At 41.2% G+C, this 24755-nt stretch overlaps 1 protein-coding gene across 2 annotated transcripts; it reads right to left on the bottom strand.

Annotated features, from left to right (window-relative positions):
- Positions 1-9692: 9692 nt before the first annotated feature.
- Positions 9693-22573, bottom strand: tfap2c (transcription factor AP-2 gamma (activating enhancer binding protein 2 gamma)). Of its 2 annotated transcripts, XM_061688508.1 has the most exons (8): positions 22520-22573; positions 21348-21824; positions 20371-20422; positions 18851-18922; positions 16607-16829; positions 13573-13691; positions 11882-12023; positions 9693-11114 (listed from the first exon to the last, which is right to left on the bottom strand). In XM_061688508.1, the coding sequence occupies exons 1-8, from the start codon at positions 22565-22567 to the stop codon at positions 10823-10825; spliced, it is 1425 nt and encodes a 474-aa protein (XP_061544492.1). In that variant the 5' UTR covers positions 22568-22573; the 3' UTR covers positions 9693-10822. The 2 variants fall into 2 exon arrangements, with proteins under 2 accessions (XP_061544492.1, XP_061544493.1); XM_061688509.1 differs by lacking the exon at positions 18851-18922.
- Between the last annotated feature and the right edge of the window lie 2182 nt (positions 22574-24755).

Here is a 24755-nt window from a genome sequence, read left to right as displayed (position 1 = left end):
AATAGCAGACAAGCACATAAAACGGTAACAACAGCGATTGCTTCAAAGCAAGTGCAAACAGCTCGTGTGTTAAATGTAAGATTTCACGCAAATAGCTTACCGCTGTCCAGTGCTCTCCTGTCAGTGCAATCAATTTGAGCTTTTGGGTCAGCTGCTGCACCCTTCGTTGCCTTTTCATTTCCATACAGTTGGTGAATTCTTTGACAAAGAGTTGTCCTTAAAGTTGAACGTGTTCTATTTTGTACAATAATGGGTCAGCTGTGGCTAAGTGCATGAGATTCTGAAGCTAGCCAGTGTGGCTTGACTCCACAGTGTCGTTAGCATCTTTGCTAATGTGAGCATAGATACGCTTTGCCTGAACGTGGCACTTTTGACTGGTTGTGCCTCGATGGAATGACACTTCATCGCAGCAACATGCAAACACAACTTTGTTTGTATCCACACCTAAAAATTGGGGGCATTTATAATTGTATTTTATATATTTAATGTTATTTTGTATGTATTCATAATTTATTATATTTATTATCCATCCATCCATTTTCTGAGCCGCTTCTCCTCACTAGGGTCGCGGGCGTGCTGGAGCCCATCCCAGCTGTCATCGGGCAGGAGGCGGGGTACACCCTGAACCGGTTGCCAGCCAATCGCAGGCCACATACAAACAAACGACCATTCGCACTCACTTTCACACCTACGGGCAATTTAGAGTCTCCAATGAATGCATGTTTTGGGGATGTGGGAGGAAACCGGAGTGCCCGGAGAAAACCCACGCAGGCACGGGGAGAACATGCAAACTCCACACAGGCGGGGCCGGGGATTGAACCCGGGTCCTCAGAACTGTGAGGCTGACGCTCTAACCAGTCGGTCACCGTGCCGCCGCCTTATATTTATTATGATTATTATTATTAACTGTGCTTGGGTTCCTTGAAAATACCTATATAGTTTAGTTATTATTATTTGTATTATTGCTTTTATTATTATCAATTGCAAAACCTTTGGCATTTATTATTTTATTTTATACATATAATGTTATTTTATGTTATGATAATGTTCATTTATATTAGTGTTATGAATTTTATTATGATTATGATTATTATTATTAAATTATCATGTTCCATTATTGGCTGACTTGCCTACATGGTGATTACTTATTTAGGATTACAGAACATTTTAATTTCATTTTATTGTATTTTATTTTTTTAATGTTCCGACATTGTTGTATTTACTTTACATGCGGACGAGAAATGAATTATTATTCTTGCAATTCATATTATTTATATTATGTCCCGATGTAACCGTTTGGCCGTTCTTTTTATTACAAAAACAAAATAAAAAAATAAAAAATGTCACCCCGGTTGATCCGAGTTGCCAAGTTTACGTAAATACAGTACTTAAAGGAGCAGTAAGAAAAAAATGTTTGAGCTCTTACATGCGGCAGCGGAGACGATGAAGTCACATTTCACAGCATCCTGGCAGGAAGATGACGCACGGCGCGAGGAGGCCTGCGAAGAGACGCGCATTCCCTGAGAACCGACAACATCTGTTGTCTGTGCACGGCGCGCGGGGGCCGAGGGGGTCCGGTACTACACTTGCCGACTAATTGGTTGGAGAAAAGAAATGAAACCCCCTCCGCCCGTAACCCTCCTCCCACCCCGCTGTTGCCCCGCCAGACTCCAGACTCATCCTTGTAATTTAGATTAATCTCTTCCACAGTTTCCTCTAGGATTAGGCTATGAACCCATGTAGAGCCCCCCCCCAAGATCCAGCCCCATAACCCCTGCCCCCCACACCACAATCGCCACAGTTCACTCAAGCCCACCTTGATACTCCCTTGCATGGATTCAAATCATCAGTGACATCATCAGTGATGTCATGAGATTCCACGAGTTTGTTGTCTATAGAGCTTCACTGTGCCGATATTGTGTATTATGTATTTGATATCTGGCTGATTTCTGCATTTTCTAAAACGGTCATAACATATCGAGAATGATGGAAGGATGTATTGTTTTGCAACCTTTATTGAGCCAAGGTACATCTTTTATGTGAGCGAGACACACCAAACAAAAACGTCACTGAAATATTGCTCATCTCGTTTCAATTTACTCACAAATTGACTTACTCAGTGGGAAATCCGCTCCTGTTTGGTTGAACACATATTTGATACAGTGATATGTACCAACTGTTCTGTGTGTCACTTTACATCGCTGGCATACAGTGGCTATAAAAAGTCTACACACCCCTGTTCGAATGCTTCGAATGCTGCTTTTGTGGTATTAAAAAAAAAAAAAAGAGAGACCAAGATACATCATTTTGAAACTTTTTCTGCTATTAATGTGACCTATAACCTGTACTGTGCAATCTTTTTGACAGGGGAATAAAATAAACAACTAAAATAATGTGGTTGCACAAGTTTGCACACCCCCTTATAACAGCAGCTGTGTTCAGAATTAACCAATCACATGTAAACTCGTGTTAAATTAAGGTCAGCACACACCTGCCACCATTTAAAATACCTCTTATTAACCGCAAATAAAGTTCAGATGTTCTAGTGGGTTTTTTTTCTGACAATTCTTTACTTTCTAGCAGAAGGTCTGAAGGTTTAAGCTAACACTGACTCCTGTTTGGAACTGTACATAATTCCTTCCACTTTGTCTAAGGCCCGAGTTCCAGATGAAGAAAAAGAGCTCCTGTTCGTGATGCTGCCACCACAATGTTGCACTGTAGGGCTGGTGTTCTTTTGGTAATGAGTAGTGTTGTGTTTGCACCAAACGTACCTTTTGGAATTATGGCCAAAAGGTTCAACCTTTGCGTCACCGGACCATCCCAAAATCTCCCAAGCACGTGGGAAAATCTGGCATTTGAACAGGTGTGTGTAAACCTCTTACAGGGTATAGATTAACAAACACACATATACATTTGTCAGACGTAATTATTTTCAGACCAATTAAGTAAAATTGGTCAACTTCCTGTTTTATTTTTTATGCCTTCTTATATGATCTCCACTTAATGTCACGTTAATCGGGTTAGGGTTAGAAAGGGTTAGGTTAGGGTTAGGGCAAGTAAAGGGAAAACTAAGTAGATTTACCTTACAAAAAAAGACACACATTGCTATTGACACTTATTAACTGTCATAAAACCTGTACGGCTGCCTGACCTCACCAAAATAAGTTGATAGATGTAAACGACATGTAAGTAAAAAGCGTGTACTAGTTGACATTGCACACTACTAAGCGCTACAATGTCATATTGTCACTATACGGAATAAATGCTCAAATGATTTTCCACAGAAGGCAGGGGTCTCACATGCAGGTGCTCTCAGACTTGAGGTGTTTTCGCTGTGAGTCACGCTGGGGGCAGACAGGACGACTCACAGGGAAAGTCACCGTCAGAACAACCGCAAACAAAGGAAGCAAAGCATCAATTGAGAGACCTACTATGATATTTTGATGAAGTACGGTTTGAATGCAATTGAATCGATATTTAATCATGCCATTACGTCTCGCAATTGTGATGGATGTGTTGTATCTTAAACCAACATTGTTCAATGCACAAACTTTTCTTTTCAGATGGCTTTACTCAAATTCCTCCGTTCATCCTTCATTTTGCAGAGCTCAATTTGCAGTCGGCTTCCACGTTATCATCCATCCATCCATCCATTTTCTGAGCCGCTTCTCCTCACTAGGGTCGCAGGGCACGATATCATCCGCGTTCAATTTATAGTATCGCCACATAGCTTACGTGGCTTTAGAAGATGTAAAAAGTTGTCATCTTTTCATTTTCAAGCCATTTTTCATCATGCTGTTGAACTTTTTATGGCAAAACGTCATCTTCAATTACCAATTGTATCGCTCCCGTTGTTCCTCCTCATTTGGATTTATGCGACCATCTGTTTCCTGGCCTGTCAGTGACTCAACCTCAACTCCACATATTTTTATTATTATTTTTTTTTTAGGGGCGAGGGGTGGGAAAATGCGTCGCTGCAACCGGCGTCACATCCAAGACCGTAACGATGACGCTCATGAAGCGGTTTCAGCGGTGGGGAAATGCAAGCGAGCGATTAGTCTCACTGCTAATAAGCGCATTTACGACCAAGAAGTGGCTCGGAGAAACATGTTAAGGTGTACAAATGCTTGAATATATGGCACTTTGTGTGTTTGCGAGCAAACAATATGAAACTTTAGTGTTAATTGTCAGCAGCGCCTCCGTGGCGAATCGAGAAAAACAAACAGACGCTGTCATGTGCCGCGGCCTACGTTCTCCGAGGGTCACTCGGTCCGAGCTGTTTGACAAAAAAAAAAAGGCGCAGTACAGGATTCTTTTGTCTGACGAGCAGACGTGACAGAGGTCACAGGTGAGCTCCACGAGTCTGCACTTGCCCATGCTTTTTTTTCCCTTCTCTTCACTTTATTGGGTGCGTCAATCACTCCCACAGCGGTCGGCTGTATGCAAGACTTTGGAAAAAGAAATGAGGATAAGGTGCGGGATAGAGTGTCAAAACAGGTGTACAGTGCAAAAAGGTTTATTTCATTTTATCGAATTGTATTGTATTTTATTTTAAGTGGAGGAATGAAGAGTGAAAAATACTGAAATTCCAAAACGCAGTATCTAAATTTAATTTCAGTGAATGGATGAAGAAAATAGCTCCAAAATGTATTGGATATACATTTAATTTAATTCAAAATGTAATTAAATTTCAGTGCATGGATAAAAAGTTAAAAATACATCTGTTCCAAAATATATTGTACATACATTTAATTTCACAGCTGTGAAAAATACCTCCAAAATGTACTGTGTATGAATTTTGTTACTTCAAAATGTTAAATGTTACTTCTGGCTGTCTTTAAAAAAAAAAAAGATAAATAAATTTGAAAAAGCCCACAGACTACACATCCATCCAAGTTGATATCGACTGTCAATTTTCACGTTATCACCGTCAAACCCGCTCTTTGTACGAGTGGCCATTGGTGACGCAGTGGTTCACATAGCTGACTTGATGAGTGCAGCTGGCGTGGGATCAGTTCACACTCAATTTAATGCTGACAGGTCCTCTCAATCACCACGAGAACTTATTGGCAGGCCATCCAAATAGTTTCCAACGAAGGCCTCAACTGGTCATCAAAGGCTGCTCGGTCTCCCCCCCTCACTTTCGCCGATACCTAAACTACTTCTTTGACGCCGTCGTCTTCTTCCCGCCAACCTCTTCCTCCTCACACTATCTGATCTCCAACACAAGACAGGCAGGCAACCGCTGAGACACCATCGCTGACACTTCTGGTTGAACAGGTTTCTGAGGGGAGAGGCTCGCACTGCCCACGCTAATGGCTAACACACCTTTAACTTTTTTTTTTTTTGTACCAAAGCGCTAGGAACATACAGAAGCTGTTCATGCTAACATATAAATATATTGGGGAAAACAGGGCCAGTTTTGTAACTCTTTGCATTACTCACTGTAGATGCAAGTTTCATATTCAAACATTCAGCTACTCAGCGGTTCCCAACTGGTTTTGCCTCAGGAGACACCATTTTAAAATTGAGCTTCGTCATTGAGTCGCAACCATCATTTTTGACATTTTTTAGCAAATCAAATTTATTTCACACAAAAAAATAGCCCAGTAATCCAAAAGCCTTTATGCACAGTTGATATATATATGAAACGTGAAGTTTCCACTTGTGAAGCTCATTAACAGCACTTTTGTGATGCCCTCAAATCCTGACGTTTTCTCCGAAAGCACTCCACTAGTTTGTCTTAAAAGTGTTTTTAGCTAGCCTGTTGTGCAGTACACAATGCATGAAATAAGAGGCTGCATAGAAGGAAACAAAACGTAACGACAACACTTTTGCCACTGTAGCGGTGTCAGTTACATACCAAATGGCAAAGCGTGAAGGATAATCCCCCAGCCTCCTTCACGTTATATTTCATTGAAGCCAACAGAGCATGAAACAGCTACCATGTCGATTCCCAATTGTCTGCTAGTTTCATTCCTCTAAAATCATTGAAGAAACACGTCAATATAAGCAGGGACCCGAATTAAATGTACACGTTCGTGTAGATTGGCTGTTGGAAGCTGTAGACGCCATGAGATGGAACTTGACCATGTGATTGTGATTGTGTGTGCCAGCGAATTGGACTCATTAGGTCACCACCGTCCTTTCGACAAGACGTGCGGTGCCGTGATATGTCAATCATCTGGGGTTGGGAGGGGGGGGGGGCACCTGGGGGGTCCAATCAGATTTCAGAGGGTCCAGTTCTACCCATGCCTCCCCTCTGGCTCCGCCCCTGTCTCCCGATAGCAGCCACTGATACTTAAGAAAAAAAACAAGTCCTCCTCGCCTGTAGTTGGCGCTGCACTGCGGCGGTTTGACACATGGACCAATCATCGTGTGCTTCAGAAAGAAAGAACGGGCTTTGTTCACAATTATCTGTCATTGTGTCAATTGAAATTATATGTATCAAAAATACTCGTGGTATCGGTTATTGAAACCCTTTGTTATGTTTGTTTCATGCCATTTTGTCATGGGTGAATGTGACCCGCATTAAGTTTTAGCATCATAACAAATTATTATGAAAAAAGATTCGATATTCTCTTCTGTCAATATTTAGTGCGATCACCCTTTTTTTGGGGTGGGTGGGTGGGGGGGAGGGATAAAATTGTATTAAAACGTATTTCAAATATGCAGTATAAAACAGTTTGATACTATTTGCATTTCAATTTTTAACATATTTACGTACTGTATGTCATGAGTTTTAAGCTTTTTTAAGCAGGTCAATTTGACACAAAACCTAACAAGCGGGTTAAAACGGGCTCAATTGGACTCACAAAATAATGGGAGAGTTAAAAAGGGTCACTTTGACCCAGAGAATTACAGGAGGGTCAAAATCGGTCAATTTGACCCACAACATTGGGAGTTTAAAAATGGGTGTGTTTGACCTGAAACATATCAGAGCGGTTAAAATGGGTCAATCTGACCCCCAACATTAACAGGAGGGTTCTAATGCGTCACTTTTACCTGCCACATTACGGGGGGTTTTGAATGGGTCGGTTTGACCCGAAGCATAATGGGACGGATAAAATGGGTCATTTTACCAGAAACATAAAACTGGTAAATTTGAACAGTAACATAAGAAGATTAAAACAGATCGATTTGACCTGCAACATAAGAGGAGGGTCAAAACGGGTCAGTTTGACCCACAATGTAACAAGAGGGTTTAAATGGGTCACTTTTACTCTTAACATCACAGGTTTAAAATGGGTCAATTTGCCCCACAACATAACAGGAACGCTTAAAGCAGGTAAATTTGACCAGCAACATAAACTGATTAAAACAGATCAGTTTGACCTGCAACATAAAAGCAGAGTTAACATGGGTCAACTTGACCCGCAACGTGACGTAGGTTTAGAAGCCAATTCGCAGGCCCATGCAAGTGCAGCAAGTCGTTTTCCCCGGTGTGAAAGGTTTCAAACTGTTAAACTGGCGCCGCCGGTTGGAAGACACCTCGTAAAATGACGCCGGGGAAGAAATGGAAGACAGACATGAGATAACTTCTTCGAAGTATCCGACAATAACAAAAAACAAGTGATTTGTTCTCAGCTGGGAAGCCGTCACGTGACACCTGAAAAAAAACTAATAATGGTTTCCACGGTCCCATTGCCCCCGAATTTGCCCCCGCTTCTCCTCACAAGGGTCGCGTGAGCGCTGGAGCCTATCATCGGGCGGGAGGCGGGTACACCCTCAACCGGATGCCAGCCAATCGCAGGGCAGAATTTGCTGTTTATTTATAGAAAACCATCCAACACGTGACGAAACAGCGTGAAGAAGAGGCATGTGAGTCACTGTCAAGCATCAGGCTTGAATCGTGTTTATTCTTTCCGCTGTTTTCTTAAAATCTTTCACATCATTTCCAAAATGAAAAAAAAAAAAGCATATCACGCCCGCTTGCTAACCTCTCTACTCGATAGAAAACTAACCCGTTTATTATAAAACACGCCATCATGAAAAACCACACACCAAAAAAATAATAATAATAAAGTGTCCATTATTTACAAAAAAAACAAAAGAAAAACAAAAGAAAGGCCCATTAAATTACAACATAAATTAGAAAATATTTACATCGGGTTACAAGCTTGTGTGGATAAAATTCTATATTGGGATTTAGTGTCTAATTAGAAAGAAATATTTACACGATTACCACATGCTCACGACACACACACGCATGCACGCACGCACACAAGCACACGCACAGGGGTAAACTCATCTATAGGTTGATATTTTTTTTAAATACTAAAAGGATGAACACATCATGTGTCAACAAATAGAATGAGTTTTAAAGGGGACATATTATGTCAAACTGACTTTACAATTGTCTACAAATATTTGTGTGCCTTCCAGCCAATCGAGTGTGAAAATAAACAACCAATTAAATCTTTTGTTGTTTGCCTATTTCTGAAAATGAGCCATTTTGAATATTTAATTCGCATAAAAACGTTCCCCACAGCAAATTTCTTCACCCATGACCTGCCAGCTAGGCCGGGTGAAGTTTCAAGTTTGGGGGCGAGGCATGTTTTTATTTGCACGCACGGATTGCCTTGCATATTTTGTTTGAAAAAATAACTTCAGCAACGATGCTATCGGGCTAATGAAGCGTAATTCAGCAGGGCGATGCAGTGCTACCTCCACGAGTGGAAATACAATCCAAGCGTTTTACTTGGTCTTTACGTGTGCACTCACATTTTTAAGATTTGGGGCTCAAAAGGTAACCACCCCCCATAGTCGTCATAGCAACAAAAGCCATTCTCGCGTGGGCGGGGTGAGCAGTGGCTCATGTGCATGAGACAGGACTGCCCCCTCAAAACAGGCTGATTTCAGCTCAACAAGGAGGGTGAACAATTATATAATTCTTGGTGTGACGAAAGCATTTCGCTGACATGTTATTAAGATGCATGGGAATTTATTTTATATTTTTATATTTTAAATGGTGAAAAAAAATGCACAATGTCTCCTTTAAAGGGAGCATATTATACATTAAAAACACACGCACAGGGAGTTTCTCTGTCCATGACTTGGAAGCTAGGCTGGCTGAAGATCTGCCCTTTTCAAGCGGAGGCCTGATTCGGCCTGGGGAACTTTTCTGTTTGCTAATGTATCCACATCATGCACCACATGCGCTACCCAAACGGACAAGTGAAATTCATCCGCTTGGTGATGAAGTGCTGCGTCCACGAGTGAAAATACAATCCGTGCTTTGTACTTTGTCTATGGGGAGGCTTACGTGCACTCACTTTATTTTAGACTTAGGGCTCAACAGGTAGCCACCGCTTTCGTCATCATGGTAACAAAAGTCATTGTTTGCGTTGGCACACCCCGCAGTAGAGGCAGGGCGGGACGGCGCCTTCAAAACAAGCTGATTCCAGCTCAAAAAGTTCATTTGTGTGAAACAGCGTCCTATAATTATTGATCCTTGGTGTATTTTGACAAAAGCATGTCCCAGAAATGTTATTAAGACACTTGGGAACTGTTTCTAATCATACAAAAAAGCATAATATGTCTCCTTTAAGACAGCATACAGCGAGGCTTCTGTTGTGTGACCCATTCAGACAGCACAAAACAACATTGGAATGCTCCTCACGCGGTCATACAAACAAAGCACGAGCAATAATAACAGAAAAACAGTGGGGAATTGCGTCTCTGTCTCAAAAAAAAAAAAAAAAAGTTGTCCTTTTACGAGTCCGCCGAGACACAGGAAATCAGAGGATTTGCCTCCAGACTCCACTGAGGAGGAGGAAGGAGGGAGGGAGGAAGGAAGGAAGGAAGGGGGGCTCACAGCAACTCATCTTGAAATGATGTCCTCTTGAAGGCAGGAGAAAAAAGAGCATGCGCCGATCCTCCAAGTTGCCCGGCAGCTGCCTCGGAGAAACAGCGGCTGTGTTCGGAATCGTTCACTCATTCCCTAATCACTATATACAGCGTTTCATTTTAGTGGATAACATACTGTAGTTCACTAAAATGGCCACTAGAAATCCACACAGCGAATTGGGTAAGGAATGAGTGAAAGATTTGAAACGCAGCAACTGCGTTCGGAATCATTCATTAATTCCCGATCCCTAATTACTACAAAGGGATTTTTACATAGCAGACCTACTTAGTCCCTAAAATGTCCGCTGAAATTGATTTTTATATAGTGGGCTATAGAGGTGATAATAAATCCCGAACAAACTAATAAATTATAACAACATGATATTGTTGTATCTCAAAGTACTTGAGTTGATCTCCATCCGTGTTTTAATTTCTCTGCATCAGCGCAATTGCATCGTGGGATGTATTTGATCATCTCATCTGTCTCAATCTTGAGGCGACGCAACGCCGCAAAGCTCCCGCAGAATGAGGAAGTGGTGGAGAAACTTCTCAGGCAGTTGAAGTCTACAAGAGAGTTAATTTGTTGATTTCTTTTCAAGCTATTTACAACACACCCAATAATGTGTAAAAATAACGGGAAAAAAATCGAACAAAATAAAATAAAACTGCCCGCCTTTGGACATACAGGGTTTCCGCATGTGTTTAGTAAATGAAAGTATGAATCAAAGTAGCCCTAGCATCCTTCCATTGGTCTGTACGCGGCCCTCGGAGGACAACGTTTGGACACCCGCGACATAGGGAAAATACAATACAATACAAAATAGCCGACTCACTATTTAGTGTACTATATAGTGAATAGGGAGTGATTTCGAACACAGCCCCGTGCGACAATACTAGATTGGAAGGGGCCGGGCGTACCAGGGGTATTGGAGTTCACAGGGAGCGGGGGGGGCGGGGGGGGGGCTTGCTGGTCTCATTTCCTGTGCTTGTCCAGTTTGTCGGAGGATTTGCCGCCGCCGCCGTCGGAGGCTCCCTGCGTGTCGGAGCTCAGGTACATCTTGTCCACTTGTTTGAGGGCCTCGTTCAGGTAGTTCTGCAGCGAGGTCATGGCGGCGCAGATGGCCGGCGAGCCGAAGCCGTGGCTGATGAGGCTGAAGTGGGTCAGGCAGCCCTGGATGCCCGGCTCCAGGATGGGCGCTGGACGCGAGTTGCCCAGCGGCGAACGGTCCTGGGTGAGGAGGTCGGTGAACTCCTTGCAGATTTGCCTGCGGGGAATTGGGAGGAGAAACCGACAAAAATTCATTTCACATCCTTTTTGGACAATGTTAGGCACCCCAGTTCGTCAAAAAAAAAAAAGTGATTTTTCTATTTTTCCTCAAAAGGCTCCATTTGTCATTTTGAAAACTACCACTGCATGGTTTTAGACCAGAAACAATGCACAGTTGGTGGAACCCTGATTATTTGGATTGCTTTTGAAAAACGTTTTTTTTTTTTAATACTGCCCACAGCAGTGGTTCTAAAACGTTTTACATCAAGTACTACCTCGAAAATACTTAGATCTCCAAGTACTACCATAATGACCAGCATTAAAGTACAATAGCATACTAAACCCAAGTATTCCTCAAAAAAATGAGCCGAGGTTTTATTCACTGTACAGTATCTAATATTACTGTAAGCCCCTGTAACATTACGCACAGTTTGAACATCATCGTTGCTCTTCAATATAGGTGAATAAAAACAACTGCACTCAAACAATGACTCAAATAAACTGTATTGCTCATAAAAGTCAACTAAAAGGTGTACGTAAATAAATGTTTGGAAACAAACTGCTCGAAAAGATTAAAAGTAAATGTACTTAAAAGTTAAATACAACTGAACTGTACTGAACAAATGTACTTTTCAGGATTTGGGAGGGGGAAAAAAAAAAAAAAAGTTTGAACATTTAATTCAATAGACAAGACTGCAAGTAACTCGCAAATTCTGTCATTGTTTAGTGAAAGTGAATTTCCGTGCACACAAGATGACGACTCACTTGGCAGCGAGGAGCATGTTCTTGCGAGAGTTAACCTCGTTGCGTTCTACATGCGGCCTGCCCAGGTACTCCGCGATGGCCTTGGCAGGAAACTCCGTCTCGCACACGTAACCGAAGTCACGGGCTAAATGAACAGCTTCACCTGAAGAGAAAACCCCCCCCCAAAAAAAAGGGCAGCGTCGTGAGAAAGAGCGCCTTTGACTGAGCGGTAACAACATGAACAAACGAGGAGGCGCACGAGGTGCGCGTCAGCTATTCGCTCAGAGCTTTTTGTATTGAAGTTGTAAGGTCAGCCTTGCCTCCTGGAGAGCCGCGCGCAAGATAAGGTCAGATTCAACTCGCGAGGTCTCAAAATAACATCAGGCCCCCAGACATTCTCGCCGCGCAGTCATCAGACTTTTTAATCAAAGTGAGGGCAGCAGGAAGACAGGGGCCAACAGTACTTGTGATTGTGATCACTGTGGGGCTAAAATATGACTGCCCTATATTTATGGCAGAGAGGTAAAAGGATGTGTGAGATTTGATGGAAGACTCGGGGGCAAAGAACAGAATTCTGAATGAATTTATTGTGTGTCAGCTGACCCGTCAGACATTCTGATGCAAGTATTATTCGCGACCAAAACATGTTGGAGGCTCACTGCAAACCAAATACTTCCACCTCCAGTTATAAACCGTGGCTGGCCAAAAACAGGAATCCAAGATTTATTTTTTTGTACGAATGTAACATTCACATTATTTACATTTATTGTTACACTTTATGGAGGACGTATTGAACTACGAATTTAATGCATATAAAATTAGTGGACTACACAACAACAACTTTATTTTTATTTATTTTATTTTTTTTAACTTTTGTGACTTTTCCCCAAAAATACAAACTATTGTTTTTAACTGTGTGTTTAAAGAGGAAAAATTCCACTCTATAATATTGTTCTTTATAAAAATACAGTAATGACATAATGAATTACATAGCAAAGAATGAAACAGTTTTTGCCACAGTTTTCACTTCAATTCAATAGACATTGTGCTACTCCTTCTGGTCTGCGTGCCAGACATGAAAAATAAACATGTAGGAGACAGTCATAATTGCTCAGTAAGCTCCAGTAATATTAGTCGTTCTAAGCAGAGGATAAAAAATATATGCCTGTGAGTGTTGCTGTCTGTCTACATGTGTTGACGCACCGTTTGTGTTCAAATATCTGTTTCTTAAAAGGTTATTACATCGCGACACAGACGCTACTCATTAGGCTGTCTGTGGCATTTTGCATTGTTTTTTAGAATTAAGCTAAATGAAATGATCTAAAGCAACGATATATGGTTGTTTGAAATACACAACGTGTAATTGTCTTGTTTTATATTTAGTTTGACAGCAAACTTCAAATGGGAGGGGAATTATACAGTTTCAAGGCTCTTTTTTGAAGAACTGTTCATCATCTGCCAAACTAACCAAAAATTTATGTTTTTGGGATGTGGTTGCCATGTTAAGAGGTTGTTTTTGTTCAATTGCTAAGAATGTCAATAATGAGTGGCATTTTGGGGCACGGCGTTCAGACAATAGCTATACACTCGCCGCATTTTCTAAAGGCGGCTAGATTGACGTTCCCACATTCTCGCTTTATTAGAGCAACATTCCAGCTTTAGAGTAATTACAGCCGGAGAAGGTGACGCATTGGCCGAGTGACGCGTCTCACCTTCCACAAGCGAGGTAAGTAGAGTGACGTTAGCCGCCTTCCTTCGTCCCGCAGGCAAGTTGAGCCCAATTTTGTCCAGTTTTTCTCGCAGCGAGCGACCTCCGTTTTTTGATTTGGCTCTGCAAACACACACACACACACACACATTCACACGCGCGAACACACACACACACACACACACAAAAGAGACACAGTAAGTAACTGCCAGCCGAACGGCACAGCGAGCAGACGTTTATTGAAACCTGTTCACAGTGCATTGAGAAATGAACATGACATTTAATACTCTGCTCGCATGTTTTGTGACGGATTCCATCAACCCGTCCATCCATTTTCAAAAGTGCTCATCCCCATGAGGGTCGCTAGTGAGATAGAGCCTATCCCAGCTGTCTTTGGTGGTTGACAAGCAGGGTACACCCTTGACTGGTCGTCAGCCGATCACAGCACACATATAGACAAACAACCATCGCAGTCAGATGTATACCTAGGGACAATTTAGAGTCTTCAACTAACCTAACATGAATGTGTGGAGCCTCTCCCAGCTGGCTATCGGCAAGAGAAACCGAGTGTGACTTGAACGGTTGTCAACATAGAGTTGCTTCCTCGGTGTTCCACAGCAAAGTATGTCGATCAACTTGACTTGGGAATGTACAGATTTACATAGCAAGATCAACTGCATGCGTTTGGTTTAACAGAATTACGAAAGTCACTTCTTCTACACTATGTCCTTATTGAATGACAGAGGAGCCAGTATGGAGCTTTGAGGCACACCAAACCAAATGTTTTCCATCCATTTTCTAGAGCGCTTGTCCTCATTAGGTTCGCGGGTGAGCTGGAGCCTATCCCAGCTGATGAATTAACCTAATGAGCATGTTTTTGGAATGGGGAGAAGACCGCAGAGCAGAGATTCAAACCAATGAACCTCAAAACTGTGAGGCAGACGTGTTAACCAGTCATGCATCACTCTGCCCTGGACTGATTCCAGGCATTAAAAAAAAAAAAAAACACAACAACAAAATTGTGAAGACATACAGCACTGTGGTGGAAATAACCTGCTAGTCGAGGAACTTGCTGTCTCGCCCATGCGGGAACTATTAAAATCTGATTAAATGAAATTAACACGCTCTTTTGTTCAGTGAAAAGGCCGTGAGACAACTGACAGGCAACATCGGCAGTTGTGCGTCGTCTTTACAAGTAACACAACTCCCCACGATGCACTTTTCTGCATGAGTGGCGGTCCAGCTCTCCCTGTGAGATGGGCAGCATCTTTGGTTTGTGCGCACCAACACCCCCCCCCCCCCCCACCCCCCACATCCCTTCGCCTGTCCCTCCACAAATGATCCCCCACCTCGTGCTATATGACCTACTTAAAAATGCTTGTGAGCGTGTGTGCGTGTGTGTGTGTCAGCAATAACGCGAGGCACATGGGAAGCAGCAAACGTGCGCTCCAAGCACAAAATCTCCAGTCAGGGGCGTCTGGTATATACTAGCTCCTCACACATGCTCTAACACGCGCACACACAGACACAATCTCAAATCACTTTTTCCCAACTCAAATGAATGGAAAAGCCATTAATCTGTTCCAGCTGTCAGATAATTAAAATAATAATAATAAAATACATTTGTATACTGTGTTTTAAGAGGAAATAAAGCACTCTATAATATTGTGCGTTAATGTGTGTGTTTCTGAAAACATACAGTAATGACATAATTCAATAGACTGTAAAGAACTAAACCATTTTTTGCCACATTTCTTGCTTCAATTCAATGGACATTGTGCTGCTCCTTTTTAGTGTGTGCATTTTGGCTACCTGGAGGCAGTATAATACAGACAGAGACACACAAAACACAGTTTCACATTCCACTCAGCGAGTTGCAGCAATATTAGTTATTTTTTCCCCAAAGAATAAAGAGCACATGCCTGTGGAGGTGCAACGATTAATCGACAACTCATCGATTATCAAATTATTCGATCATTTCTGACAATCAATTAATCATTAAGAGACCTCGTTAAACTTAAAATTGTCCAAAACCTCAGACTCTCAGCCTCTCAACACTAAATATTAATAATTACATTTATTATATTAATAAATCAGACTGCTTGTGTCTGTGTTTTATCAAAATAAGACATTTGCAAACATTTTCTTTTACTTTGGAAATCAATTATCAAACTTGTTGCCTAGTTTCTGACGTTACCTACTAAACCAGTAACTGAAACATAATCCATTTCTGCATTTTCTGCACTGTCAATTTGAAATAATGTCCTCTATTTGATGAAAGGGTGGAAATAATTTTAAAAAAATCTTATCCGATTCATTAATGGACTGATTAATCAATTATTAAAATAATCTTTAGTTGCAGTCCTAAATGCTGTGTGCTCTTCTTTGTTGAATTTGTCGTGGGGATTTATTTGTTTTCCGAAGATGTTGAAAAATGACTGAGGCAACAATGCTATTAGGCTGACAAAAGGTTTTTGTCACTAAAGTCTAATAAAAATAACAGTAACTGCAACTAACTACAGTATAACTTTATGTGAATTAAGTACCTCAAATGTAATATTTTATTTTATCATCATGTCATTACATCCAACATTTACCTACCTCAAAAATGTTGATTTGTATTTATTTATCTATCTGTGAAGCAAAGAAAAACCTTTTGTGTTTGTTTTGTCAGGTGAAAAATTTGGAAATACAGGCCAACTGGCAGCAATGCGCAATAGCGGTTACTACATCTGGCTCACAGTCCGTAGATTCTGAGTTTGAATCTCGGCTCGAGCCTTTATGTGGCGTCTCCATGTTTTCTGGTTTCCTCTCCCACATTCCAAAAACATGCATGTTAATTTAACTGAAGACTCTAAATTGTCTTTTGATGTGATCTCGTCCAGCTTGCGACCGTCATGAACACAAAGCTCTACAGAAAATAGACAGATGAATTCTTTTTTTTGTTTTTTGATTGTGTACAACAACAAAAATAAATTCAGACCTATTGCTACAACTGAGACGCCGAATGTCCATTTTTTGAAGGTTTGCAATCTGACCTGCGTAAAACTCCTCCCAGCAGCGACGCGTTCAGGCACTCCGGCGGCGAGAGTCGCCTCTGGACCTCGGCCACCGTCACCTTGTACTTGGACGTGGAGCTCAGCAGGGAGAGGCGACCCGGGACGGAGCAGAATACCTCCGTGGGGTTGGACACCATGCCCAGCAGGGACTCCTTCTGGAAGGGGAGGCCCAGCGCGTTGCCTTTGGGGAGAGTCACGGGCCCTGAGCCGGGAGGAGAATGTGAGTGAGACACCGAAAAAGATGAGTCAGTTGTAGCATGTGTGCTGGTAATTTTGTTGTTCGTCAAAATCATTTTGATCGTGCAGCACCATGTGTTTTCGCTCAAATTTACCAGGAAATGGCACAAAATGTTTATAGCTAAATAAGGTTTCCCAAATCTAAGTGTGAATTCTCAAACCTCCCACACAAAAAAAAAAAAAAAAAAAAAGTAACACATTCCACAAACATGGCTGCCAAAATGATAGATTGTACCATAAAATAAATAAATAAAACAAAAGCAGTAGTTCCATATAATTGTTTTTTAATTCATGAATAAAAAAAGAAATCAAATCAGTTTGGGCATTCAGCACTACACAAACATGGCCGACAAGTTGCTGTGAAAACGCTATGCTAACACAGTATTTTCACATATTTTGTATAAAGAAAAAAAAACATTGTTATTTTTTATACAACTCACAAAATAAAATGTGTTTTTTCCAAGTGACATAATGCATGGAAATACTACATGTTGTGGCATTTTACCACGAAAAGGCTTTATTTTGCAGTTAGTTTCAATAGTTTCAATTTGAAGCTTAAATTATAGAGCTACATTATTTTTGTTCAACCAAAAAAGAAAAAGTAAAAAATGTTGACTCTTGCCACACTCCACAAACATTTGCTGACAATTTGTTGAACAAAATGCTCTGCTTTGCAACAGTTTCAACAGCAGGGTTAAATCATGATATATTTTTTAAATAAATTCACAGAATAGACCTAAAAAAAAAAATTCGGATTCTTCCCTCACTCCGACCAACTGCTTTAAAAATGCTACGGCTATGTTTCACATATTTTCACGAAGCGGTTAAAGTGAATGTGTGAGTTTTAAATTATATCGTTCACCAAATATTCATAAACAATACAGTTGAGTCTTGTTCTCTACTAAATGCAACACATTCCACAAATATGGCTGACAAAATGCTAGCTGATGCTTTATTGTTACATACGGTGATAAAAGTTTGAGAGGTTGGCAGTAGACCACAAGTGTCAAGGCCCGGGGACCAGAACATCATTTTTTTATATATTTTTTTTTGTGTCCCACTAAAGCAAATTAGGTTTAGAACACTTCATCTCTCTTTCTAAATGGATTTGTTTTTTTGTCATTTTGGCAGAAAATTGAACAATAACACCAGTATTGACATTTGATTGTCACTATTATCCATGACTTCTGATTTCAAACCCAATTTGTTGTTAAAAATGCATATAATAACAATGAAATGCAGGGGGGAATGGTGTATATGTAATAATATGATTTTCACCGTCATAACAACCCTCTGAGGGAAACCCGAACTATGATGAGTTTGAAATTGCATACTGTTTATATAATATGCACTCTAAGGACAGTCTTTTTTTTTTTTTTCAATAAATGTGTTACTGGCTAACTGGACTAAATACAAATCATATTTCTGCAACAACACACTCCCCAAACATGGCCGAAAAGTTGTGTAGTAAAGACGCTGCCGTATACATATTTGTATATTTGTCCAGAAATGTTACATTTTGTTGCTAATACTAGGGGATTATGATCATTTCATTTGGTTTGTATTGTACTGGAAGGTTTGCTCGACGACGTGAGTTATCTACTGTTTGTTCCTACGATAGATGCTCATAGACTTGCAGTGCTACACGATTACACTATGAGAGACTCAAGCTCATTTGCATAGATTGACAACGAAACAACTGTTTGATACTGTAGCTCTGAAAAGTCACAATTTGGGCGCTAGTGTAGAAGTAACTAAGCCACTGTCCACAAACATGCGCGGATTATACATACAGCCACTGATATAATGATATAATCCTGAGCTTTCCTTATGAAATCACCTTGAAAATCTACTTGGAAGGTTATAAAAAAAAAAAATAGAACAAAAATAAATAAATTAAAAAAAACAAGCACTGACAGTCACTGGACACACAACCACAGCACAGCACACTAATGAACACAACAAAAGCGAGGCGACAATCCTCACCCCCAAGGATGCCCCCCTGATAACAAGTCCTCTGTACGCGATCAAGGCTCCTGGCCCCTCGCAGTCCTAATACTGAGACAGAAATCACAAGAGTCACACACGTGGCGCCTGCTCCGGGGGAAGCCTAGTTTGCCCACAGCGTGCCCTCCAGCGTGGGAACGCCACATGATGAGTCATCATATCTTTCTATCGAAACAAGCAAAAGCCTTTTTTTTTTTTGCTTCTTTTTCCAGACTGTTCAACCTCTATATGTTGTCTATGTTGTCGAACACGTGAAACATGAAAACAAGTGTAGCGTAGAGAATTAGAGATCTATGTGACACTTACTGTACACTAGACCCCAAAATATACGAACTCATTTGATTTTTGATTTTTTTTTTCCACAAAACTATAATTGAAGTGAGGAATAGGTAGGTCGAAAAGGTCACGTGGTAATCAGCGTAAACTGGTTTAAACCCTATTTTACAGAAAATAAAACTATGAAAGCAAGTTCGATGCTTGATATTTCTCTATCGAGGATGTGGGAATTTCAAAATAAGAGAAACACTGTGAGTATAAAAGAAGAGCAACAACTATGTAATACATGAGGCTATGTATCTAAGCAGAAAAGCATAGGCCTTTCCGGACCATTTTTGAGGTGTTCAAACTCGCATATGTCATGTCAGCACCTTGACAAAAAAGCCAACGGGGACACGTGAAAATAAATATAGACTACACTTTGTGCACAATAAACCTCACGATAGACTAATACTATTGAACTAAGGTATAAAATATGGGTTGTAAAGAGTAGACTAGTCCACTATACTACCCAACTTGATTCCACCCCCCCCAGCCCCCTAAAAAAAAAAATGGTTGGTAATGCGAATTAAGGGATATCCGGCGTGTGGAGAATGGAAGATAAGAAACAGAAGTGTAAAAGAAGAGCAACAAATGTTATGCAATACATCAATCAGTCTCTCTGCACACAAGTCTATGATTACAAGTATTATTAGTCAACGTGCTGTTGCTCTGACTCAAAGCCCGTTTAATGGACTCCCGATGACAAAACATTTGGGAATTAAGCTCTTTAATCAAAACAGTTCGTGTCCCAACAAATTGCTAAACTGTCCTTCACATGCGAGCCCGGTGCCGCACCCCACGCGCCCCGGCCTAAAGTGGGATCAACCCGTATGGTAATTTCCTGCCCAAAAATATATATATATTTTATATAAAATATATATATATATTTTTTTTTTTCTATTTATTTTTTTTTACGGTTTCCTTTCACCCTGCGGCCGTCTTTTCGAGCACCTTCGCTGCAACGGGATCACGCCGAGCTTAGCTATGTGCATCGCATCGGGAAAGCATGTACGTAGTCTACATACTGGACTCTTGCCGTTGGCCACGACAAAAAAAATAAATAAATAAATAAATAAAAAATTTAAAAAAGGCCTCAGCGGAAGTTGCAGCCGACGGCGGGAAGCTGCATGACGCGACTCGGCCGGAGAAGCGTTGAAGAAGGGTTCCGGTCGGAAACTCACCTTTTTTGATGACTGTCTGATCTGCCATGATCAGACTGTGGTCATCCACGTGCTGTAAAAAAATAAAAAAATTTAAAAAAAGAACAGAAGAAGAAGTAAGGTCAAGAAGTCACACATGTGAACTGCATCAAAAGGTATGCCTTCACTTATTACGATGCTTCATTTTGGTAGCGTGTACAATATTTTGTTCAATTTATTGTGGTTGTGCAATTGCCTTGCATTAAACTGGCAGCAATTTCTAATATTTTACCCTTCGTGTGCAGCTAAAGAAAGTCAGCAAAACGGTAAGCCTCTCTCCTCGCAGTCATTATAATTACATCAACATAAACATTTATGAGCGTGTCCAACAAAGCTGAGCATTATAATCACCCTAAAGGTAGGATTTTCTTTTTTTGTGAACCACATTCCAATTTACAATATATTCACTTATTTTTTATGGACATAAAAACACACAAACAACCCCCCCCCCCCCCCCCCCCCCCAAAAAAAAAGCAACAATGGACAAAGCATGCAGCTGTTTTGCTTCAAGTGATTTAGTTGTAATTGTCAACACTTTTAAGAAGACAAAATATACAAGGCAGAAAAATTCTTAGATTGCGACTAATCAATGGGAAGGACACAAGTTAAATCGGATAGTTTGATATTTTAAATGCCATGGCAACAATGCTGATTGTGAACTAGAATTGAAATCATGTTGCTGCTTATGACACAGAAGGTTCATTGAAACAATCAAATGGACGCCCACGCCTAAAAACAAATGTATATGTTAGGATGATCACGTCAGGGGTGCGTGGGTGAGCGGGACGGATTTGCAAAACACTGGGAGCATTTGGAGAGTTCTTATACTTGTGTCGAAAATGCAGTGCAAATAATAACGATCTCCATCAATGCATTGAATTTCAAAGTGCAACGCTTCATTGTTGGGTTCCAAATAAGCTGTGACTTGACGTTTTGCGCCGTTATGGATACAAACCCACCTGCACGTCCTCCATCCCGTGGCCCATCTCGTGCATGCCCTGCATGCTCTCGCCGATCACCGACGCCTCGATGCCGTGGGCGTGCGGGGGCAGCAGCTCGGGCCGGCGGAAGCCTTCCCTCCTCACCCCGGCGGACGAGCCTCCTCCGCCGCCCTCCAGGCCGAGGATCTGGCCGGCCAGGCCGCTCCTGGCGTGCGCCGCCAGCCCCTCCTGGCCCTGGCGCCCCGGCCACGGCTGCTGCTGGTTGGACGACGGCGACTGGTGCAGGGAGTTGATGTTGAAGGGGTCGCCCAGGTGGGCGTAAGGGTCGCCGGACTGCGGGTAGGAGATGGGCTGGTAAGGGGGCGGGAAGTAGGGCGGCTGGAAGTCGGAGCTGGCCGAGTGCGAGAGGGAGGGAGACGGGCTGTAGACGTGCTGGCTGACCGCCGGCAGGTGGGGCAGCCGCGGGTTGCCATTGCTGCCGCCGTCGTGTCTCTCCTGGAGGGTGCGCGGAGTTAGTCAACTCATTGTTACAAAATTGGAACACTGGAAATTTACAATTTGGAAATTCGACCATTTGACATGACACGCTCCAAGCCAATTATGTCCGAGTGGTTGGTTTTTTGTTGTTGTTGTTGTTGCTTTTTTTTTTTAGCAAACCTTTAACAACTAATACAACAATAACGACGACAAAAAAAGTTGACAGAAAATTTAGCATTTTCCTTGAGCTGTTATCGCAAAAGTTAAAAAAAAAAAAAATCTCATTACATGAGTCTCTTCCGAACGTTTGATGGTACAAAACAAACAAACAATAACAAATATAGAAAACAAAAGGAAAACAGCTTCGTACACAGTTTGTTGATTGGATTCATTGTATCTCAGTTCCCTTTTGCATTATTTTATAGATTTTTGTTTTTCCCAATGCATGGGAATGAAACATTACCCAATCTTCATCTCATCTTTATTTAAGTTCCACAATAGCAGCATGTTATATAAATGTCAAACCTTCACTCCTTTAATGAACTGATCTGATCTGCATGACTTGCTTTGATTTTAGTGTGCAACTTGCATCCTCCTCATATGTTGAACTTTGACCATCGCACTTATTTTTTTATTTTATTTATTTTTTTATATATATGTTCCTATAATGAAAGTGTCTTTCAGTACTTCCCCCGAATGGTCCCCGAACTCACCTCGCAGTCATCCTCATACTTGACGTTGTCTGCTAATTTCCACAACATGGTGACCCCCGGGGAAAAAAAAAAAAAAAAAAAAAAAAAAAAAAAAGGTTCGTCACCCCGCCGTAAAAAAAAAATAAAAAAAATAATAATAATAAACACACGCACACAAAGCGAATCGGACTGCGCTTAACGCCTTGAAGTTAATCCAGTTTGGTGGGGAAGATCCGGACGAGCGTCTTTAAGAAAAGGGGGAAAGGTGGCTCACGATCCGCCCGCCGAGCCGCGACTGGTTCCACGGTAAGCCCGTATACACACACAAACAAAAACAAAAAAATACAAAGAGGAAAAGGAAAGGAAAAAAAAAAAAAAAAAAAAAAAAAAAGTAAATAGAGAAGAAATGAGACCGAGAGAGCGAAATTAAAGATTTGTCTTCTGGTCTGCGCGGCGGCTCGGCGCGTCTGTTGAGCAGCCGCAGCGACGCTTTGCATTTAGCAGAAGAAAGTGGAACAAGAGCGCTCAAAAGTCCGCGCGTGCGCGGCGGGTGGGCGTTGCCTAGCCGAGTGACGTCAGACGGAAAGGGGGTGGGCGAGGCGATGGGCGGGGGTTAACCCGAGGGAGCCATCGGTGATTGGCTGAAAAGAAATGGCCAATCGGACAACTGTGCGTCTGTGCGTTGTCAGAAAGGCTGCAAAAAAAGCGCCGCACGAACGCGAAACGACACGAATGACTTAATTCCAATATGTACATCGGTTGCACATGACCAAAAAGTCTTCAACTAACATATAGAATTGCACTATTTTGTCGTAAGAAAAGAGGAAATGACAGCTGTTTACCACATTTGAATCATGTGCAACCACAAATGAATTCCTCTTTTTCAGTGTGGAATAACTTTGGATATTTTTGCCTTTTATTTTATTTTGTGTTTATTGATTGACTTCTTTTTTATTTTTTTCTCTTACAATTTGTTACAACAAGACAAAATCAACGCAATTTGCCAATTTAAGGACTGCTATTTTCCCACACGTTGCTGCACATTTGGAAACATGTTTCATGCCATTTTCTGATATTAGTTATATTAAATGGTTTGTTGACAAATGCAAAGTCATTTCAGGATATATCAGTGTCATATATGGTACGCATCATTATTTATATATATGGAACTTTTCAAGTTTGTGCATGCAATAAAGGCAAAATGTGTGCTTTTGCAAAATATATTGAATTAAAAAAAAGAAGAAAGAAAAGAATCATGCAACTGGTCGGTTAGTAAGTCTCAATTCAGTAATGAGCATTTGTGGTGTTTTTAAAGACTTTCTCGACGGTGCTTGAGAGCCTGTTTAAAGCTGCAATCCGCCCGAGGGGGGTGGGGGTAGGGTGGGGGCGTGGGGGGGAGATTCAAAGCATGCATCACTCGAACCTCCACAAACCTCCCAGCAACTCTTTCTTGAGCTCATTTGCATTTTTGGTGGAGCTCCGCAAAGTCCGACACGAGCACGCTTTGAAGCTTCGCCAAAATATAAAATAAATAAACTCTCCAAAAGCATATTATATATCTATATATATTTTTTAAATTATTATTATTATTATTATTTAGTGGCGTTACAACTGCACGAATGTGTATCAGTGACGACTAGAACACCTTTTAAAAGTCGTTAAGAGGTCATTTGAGAGAGGAATTGAGGACAGCCGGTGTCGTGGCTCCAGTGGAGCAATGTGCGCGTGCGTGCAAACGTGCGTGCACGTGGGAACAACAAGATGCTCGAGATTAACTCAAGTGTGCGCAGATTAAATATATATCAATATATATTACGTCAGAGTGGACAGAGGAGCGATTTAAAGGAACTTTCATTACGCTTGGCCTCGCGTTTTGAACGGCACGCACGCAGTGTGTGTGCGTGTGCGCGTGTGTGCGCGCGTGTGTGCGGCCTTTAACGACATTTTGAAATGCAGACGGTTCTGGGAAAAGCTGTTTTTTGGATTTTTGGATTTTTTTGAATTATTATTATTATGATTCTATTTTGAAAGTATTTATGCATATGTATATATTATGGAGGTATTCCGTTCAATTAGCGAGTTTCAATGGAATCAAATAATATATGTGGTTATAATGGGGGGAAACGAATAGAATCTATCAAATAATTCGCTTTTTCATGCTATTAGTTTTTTATTGACGTGAGCCTTCAAGGATGTTTCTACGTATAGTCAATTTTCTGCAGATTAAAATGATCTGCTTTAAATTCATGCAACAGCG

This window comes from Phycodurus eques, chromosome 10 (genome assembly GCF_024500275.1).
Source record: "Phycodurus eques isolate BA_2022a chromosome 10, UOR_Pequ_1.1, whole genome shotgun sequence".
NCBI lineage: Eukaryota > Metazoa > Chordata > Actinopteri > Syngnathiformes > Syngnathidae > Phycodurus > Phycodurus eques.
The sequence above is the reverse complement of the archived record's forward strand: the minus strand, read 5'-3'. Positions and strand labels throughout refer to the sequence as shown.

Bases quoted from the DNA above. Each gene is read 5' to 3' on its own strand.
- tfap2c (XM_061688508.1), bottom strand. From the start codon at position 22,567: ATGTTGTGGAAATTAGCAGACAACGTCAAGTATGAGGATGACTGCGAG. The intron at 16,830-18,850 runs GTGAGGATTGTC...CTCCCGGCTCAG, and splicing joins TCAGGGGGGCATCCTTGGGG to GGCCCGTGACTCTCCCCAAA. The intron at 11,115-11,881 runs GTGAGTCGTCAT...AATTCCCCGCAG, and splicing joins AACATGCTCCTCGCTGCCAA to GCAAATCTGCAAGGAGTTCA.